The following is a 4,825-nucleotide window of genomic DNA, read 5'->3' as shown; positions in this document are numbered from 1 at the left end:
CCCCCAAGGTCTGGAACAGCCTGCCATCGGAGGTGGTTCAAGCACCTACATTGAACACCTTCAAGAGTAAATTGGATGCTTATCTTGCTTATCCCATGACCCCAGCTGACTTCCTGGCCTTTGGGTAGGGGGCTGGACTCGATGATCTTCCCAGGTCCCTTCCAGCCCTAACATCTATGAAATCTATGAAAGTCTATGATTTAGTCTGAAGAAGAGAAGACCAAGGGCAGATTTACGAGTAGCCTTCAACTACCTGAGGAGTGGTTCCAAAGAGGATGCAGCTGGACTGTTCTCAGTGGTGGCAGAGGAGAGGACAAGGAGCAATGATCTCAAGATGCAGCAAAGGAAGTTTAAATTAGATATTAAGAAATATTCTCTAACGAGGAAGGTAGTAAGCACTGGAACAGATTACCCAGAGAGGTGGGGGAATCTCCAGCCCTGAAGGTTTTCAAGACCCGGCTAGACAAAGCCTTGGCTGGGATGATCTAGTTGGGGATGATCCTGCTTTAAGTAGGGAATTGGACTAGATAACCTCCTGAGGTCCCTTCCAACGCTCATTTTCCATGATTCTATTATTCTTTGTAAATATGTCAAAAAGCATGAAAATGTATTGCATAAATATATTTATAGGACAACCGATTTTTTAAAATATTATTTTATAAATACTTTGAGAGCTACAATATTTTCTATACAAAGATAAGCCAAACATTTCACAATTGGATCATGATCTTGGATTCTTCTATTTTAGAAAAGCCAGTTCAGGACACCTTTGCCTGGACATCCAATCTACTTCCAGCTTCAATCGACTTCCAGTTTTAGCTGGAGGTGATCCCTAGCAAAATGAGCAGTGCGTGATGACAGCACAAGTACCAAGCATTCACTTACAGAGGACTCAAGAACAGCAGCTGCTTAAACCCCACCGACAACAGCTGGCCTGGCCCAGACCTTGCTACCCAAGGACCAGACCCTAGCTCAGGGATGGGCAAAATAAGGCCTGCAGGAGGGACTTGGTCTGGCCCACAGCAGGTCCCTGGGTCCCATCCGAACTATTCAAGACACTGTCTGGCCCACGGTGTGTCTCGCCGCTTGCAGGTGCGCAGCAGGGCTGGGGCAGCTCCATGCCCAGACTCCATTTCTGGGCAGCCCCAGCAGCAGCAGGACACACAGGCAGCAGATTACAGCTGTGCCCTGCCAGACCATGCTGTCACCACCACAAGATCCCTGCCCTGGAGCAGCTCCCTGCTCCACGGAAGCCCCGACCCTGCACGGTCATGGCGCAGCGCTGCTGGGGGTCCCGTGGAAGCCAGCCACAGCCATGCAGGCAGGGGCTGCCAGGAGATGGAGCCGGGCTGCTGGCCGGGTCCGCGAGCACACTTTGCCTGCCCCTGCCATAGAGGAAGCTCCGGGCTGAATCCACATCACCTTCCCTTTGGGTTTGGGGTGCTGCAAGCTACGCGGGTCCGAGCCCCACTGAACGGGCTCGTCCTTCGGTTGCAGAAATACCCACCTAGCCTCAAGCCGCTAAGGGGCTGCGCTGGCAGGTGCTAGCACGTGGCTTCGGCCAGCGGGGGCGGGGCGAGCTCGCCCTGTAGCAGCGGGGCCCGGGGCAGGAAGACGGAACCCCGGGTGGGAAACAGCCGCAGGGCGGGGCGGGGAGCGGGGGACTCTGCAGGTCCCAGCACGCAACACTGTGCCTCAGGCCGGGCCCGCGCACCGAGGGACCGCTCACCTCCCCGGGACCGCCGGCGCCTCGTCCTTCCGGAAGCTCCCGCCAGGGCCAGCAGGGAGAGACTGCACTTCCCAGAAGGCTCCGCGCCACAGGCCCAGGGGCAGGCAGTGCGGCGCGGTGCATGCTGGGGGAAGCCGAGCGCCTGTGGCTCATGCGACGGCCTGCGTGGCGTGACGTCACGACTGTAAGTCCCAGTGTGCCTCGCGGCAGGACTACAGCTCCCATGAGGCCTTGCGGCGTCGCTAATGAGACGGCGCTGCTGTTGCTGCGCAGTCGCTAGGAGTCAAGATGGCGGTGCTGGGCCGGGTGTACCGTGTCTTCCTGCGCCGTACGTCCGTCTTCGCCCTCACCGTGGTGGGCGGGGTCGTGCTGTTCGAGCGCGCCTTCGACCAGGGCGTTGACGCGCTCTTCGAGCACCTCAACGAGGGGGTAAGCGCGGGGACGCGGGGCCTGGCCCGGCCCGGCCTGGCCTGTGTGACCTTGGCGCGTGCGCTGCCGGGACGGGGAAAGGGCCCGCGGCGGAGCCCCTCGGCGCTGCGGGCTGGGCTCGGGGCTCGTGTCCGCCCGCCTGGCAGGATGCCGAGGGCCCGGCTGAGGATCGCTGCTGTGAAGGGAAGCAGCGGCCAGGCCTCTGTTGCGGGGCTTGTCCGCAGCTTCACCCAGAAGGACACGGCGGGCGTGGACTGGGTGCTCCCCCTGCCAGGGTGCCACCGGGGTGATGCATTTTGGCAAGCGGGTGCTAGTTCTCTTGTGTAAGCGTTTTGCTTTGCCCATGAACTGTGGTGGGAAGTGGTTTAGTGCCTTGCATATCCGTGCCAAGTCATCTTTCTAACCAGCTGTGTTGCGTGTGAAGGGTTTGCACATTCCTGTGGCAAGGCTCTTTCCCCCCCATTTGGCTAAACCTCTCGGCTTGAGCTATTTGCTTTCCTGCAAGCCTCTCAATTGAGGCATTGTGTCACAGTGTTGTAAAGTGCCCTCCCCTTGGTCCCCTCAGCCTGGGACTGAGTGTTCACTCTCTCTTGAGGAGCTCTTTTTTGTAAGGATGTGAAGCCTTGTTTTGCAAATGGTGACAGACAGTTGGAGTTCCTGTGTCCACACAGGTCTTTACAAATGCTGAGTGTACCAGTTGGTTGCTGTTCTTAGAACTAAGATGCTCTGTCTTTCTCTGTAGCAAGAAGTATGGCCTCTTCCTGGCATCTCATGAATGTATATTAACAAACTTGACAGGAGCAGGATGCTGGTTGCTGTGGTTCCCCTGCTCTACTTGTGGTAGATGAAGGTGTTATGTCTTGTGTTGTGGCAGGGTTGACAGCCTAGTTCAGGGGTGGGCAAAATGCAGTCCAGGGGCCAGATGCAGCCTGCCAGGCCATTCTATCCAGCCCACAGGACCCCTAAAAAATTTAGAAAACGAATATTTATCTGCCCCAGCTGCCTGTCATGTGCCCCTCGATGGCTTGCCAAAACTCAGTAAACAGCCCTCTGCCCAAACTAATTGGCCACTCCAGCTTAGTTTCTCTAAGAGGCTAGTGGTTTGGATAGGGATGATCCTGCCTCCAGCAAGGGTTAGACAAGATGACCTCTGGAGGTCACTTCCAGTCTGAGTTTAGTATGGTTGTATGGTTCCTTCCCAGCATGAATAGGAAGCCAGAAGCATTGTAGCTGTAACACTTTTCTGTTGACTGTTAGACTTCAGAGTGGGGGAGCAGTGATAGATGACAGGCAAAACACCACACTTGGTCTCCTATAAATATTTTTTGAAAGCCATCTGCATTCTCTGCCCACTTCTATGTCTGAGGCAGATGCTAAGTATAGGACTGCACTGGGTATGATGCTCTGTCCATGCAATTACAGCATTCTGCTGGGGAAATGCATGGTACAGAGCTATGGTGGTACTCCCACCAGAAGCTGCATTAAGTCTTCTGGTGGTTGGATACAGGGATCAATAAAAAAAGTGAAGCAGTAAATGTGCAAGTGCAGAAAAGAAATGGATAGGACAAAAGACAGCAAGTTGAGTGGAGGAAGGGCAGGGTCTCATTGTACCACCACTGCAGGAAGGAAGTTCACCAAAAGAGTTGGCACCTTTTCATGTTGCTAGCCCCATGCAACAGTGTAATACCTCCTTTAGCAATTGCCTTAGTACTCATCAGTTTCAAATAGGTACCTGAGCATTATGAAACAGATACTTGTAATTCCCAGAATGCAGTGGTGCAGTTACAGGGCTTTACAGATGTGCCAAAGTGGTCCTCCAAACTAATATTATTGCCTGATGTGCTATCATCAAGACACCCAAATGTCTCCTGTCATTGCGGTCCTTGCAGTGAGTCCTCACTTGTAGATCTTGCCTGCTGCCTTAATGTAAAATAAGCCCAGCACCACTGGGGAGATCATAAAATTGTGGGTTTTGTTTGGTTTTTTTCCCCAAATGCAGAAGCTGTGGAAACATATCAAGCACAAGTACGAAAATGAGCAACAGTAAATTGCCAAGCACCGGATCCATGGTGAGGTATTTCTGGTGTTCTGAGCGAGGCTTTCCATCTCCTGATGCCAGCTATCAAAAATGGACAGGGATTTCTGACTGAAGCCAGAGGTGCATCCACTACTTCCAGCTATGACAGAGAACTAAATGGACTCAAGGATTTCCTCTTAATTGTGTTGAAACTTACCATGGTAAAATAATAAAGTCATAGACTTATACCTCATGCTTGCATGTTCATCTGAATTAGCCTGGTGCTCTGTAGGTAAGGAAAGGTTTGCTCTTCAGAAAATGCAGGCTCTTATTTAGTTTGGCAATAAGTGTATTTTCGGTATGGAAAGAAGTTACTTTTAGTGTAACCTGAAAGATTTGGAAGCATTTATAAAGCTAAGGGCTGTTGTCAATATTTACTGCCTCTGCTTGGAAAATGTTCCCATTTTTGACTCATAAATGAATGTTCAGGCAGCAGCAAAAGCCTTAAATAGGCAGACATAATAACTAGCCAGTATGTCACAGCAGAAACAATCTGCCCTTAAACACTAACATGTTTAACGATTTCTTTGCCTCCGTCTTCCTAAGTAGGGACCAGAACAGCCACCTCCCTGCTGGGCCCCCCTCGGGCC

At 52.4% G+C, this 4,825-nt stretch overlaps 2 protein-coding genes across 6 annotated transcripts in view; one reads left to right on the top strand and one right to left on the bottom strand.

Annotated features, from left to right (window-relative positions):
- Positions 1 to 1,919, bottom strand: part of ZMAT5 (zinc finger matrin-type 5) — a 23,653-nt gene extending 21,734 nt beyond the window's left edge. The window contains exon 1 of one of the 5 annotated variants that reach the window (XM_019539293.1): positions 1,508 to 1,919. The gene's annotated coding sequence lies outside the window, so the exon portion shown is untranslated. Of the gene's footprint in view, positions 1 to 1,383; positions 1,475 to 1,507 lie in introns of those variants that run through there. The other 4 variants (XM_019539297.1, XM_019539294.1, XM_019539296.1 and 1 more) reach the window with 4 other exon arrangements.
- Positions 1,920 to 1,976: 57 nt separating this feature from the next.
- On the top strand, positions 1,977 to 4,425 carry LOC109312929 (cytochrome b-c1 complex subunit 9). Its single transcript, XM_019539298.1, has 2 exons — positions 1,977 to 2,158; positions 4,158 to 4,425. The coding sequence occupies exons 1-2, from the start codon at positions 2,018 to 2,020 to the stop codon at positions 4,203 to 4,205; spliced, it is 189 nt and encodes a 62-aa protein (XP_019394843.1). The 5' UTR covers positions 1,977 to 2,017; the 3' UTR covers positions 4,206 to 4,425.
- Positions 4,426 to 4,825: the final 400 nt, after the last annotated feature.

The sequence above is a fragment of the Crocodylus porosus genome, unplaced genomic scaffold (assembly GCF_001723895.1).
Source record: "Crocodylus porosus isolate Cpor-Errol unplaced genomic scaffold, CroPor_comp1, whole genome shotgun sequence".
NCBI lineage: Eukaryota > Metazoa > Chordata > Crocodylia > Crocodylidae > Crocodylus > Crocodylus porosus.
The sequence above is the reverse complement of the archived record's forward strand: the minus strand, read 5'-3'. Positions and strand labels throughout refer to the sequence as shown.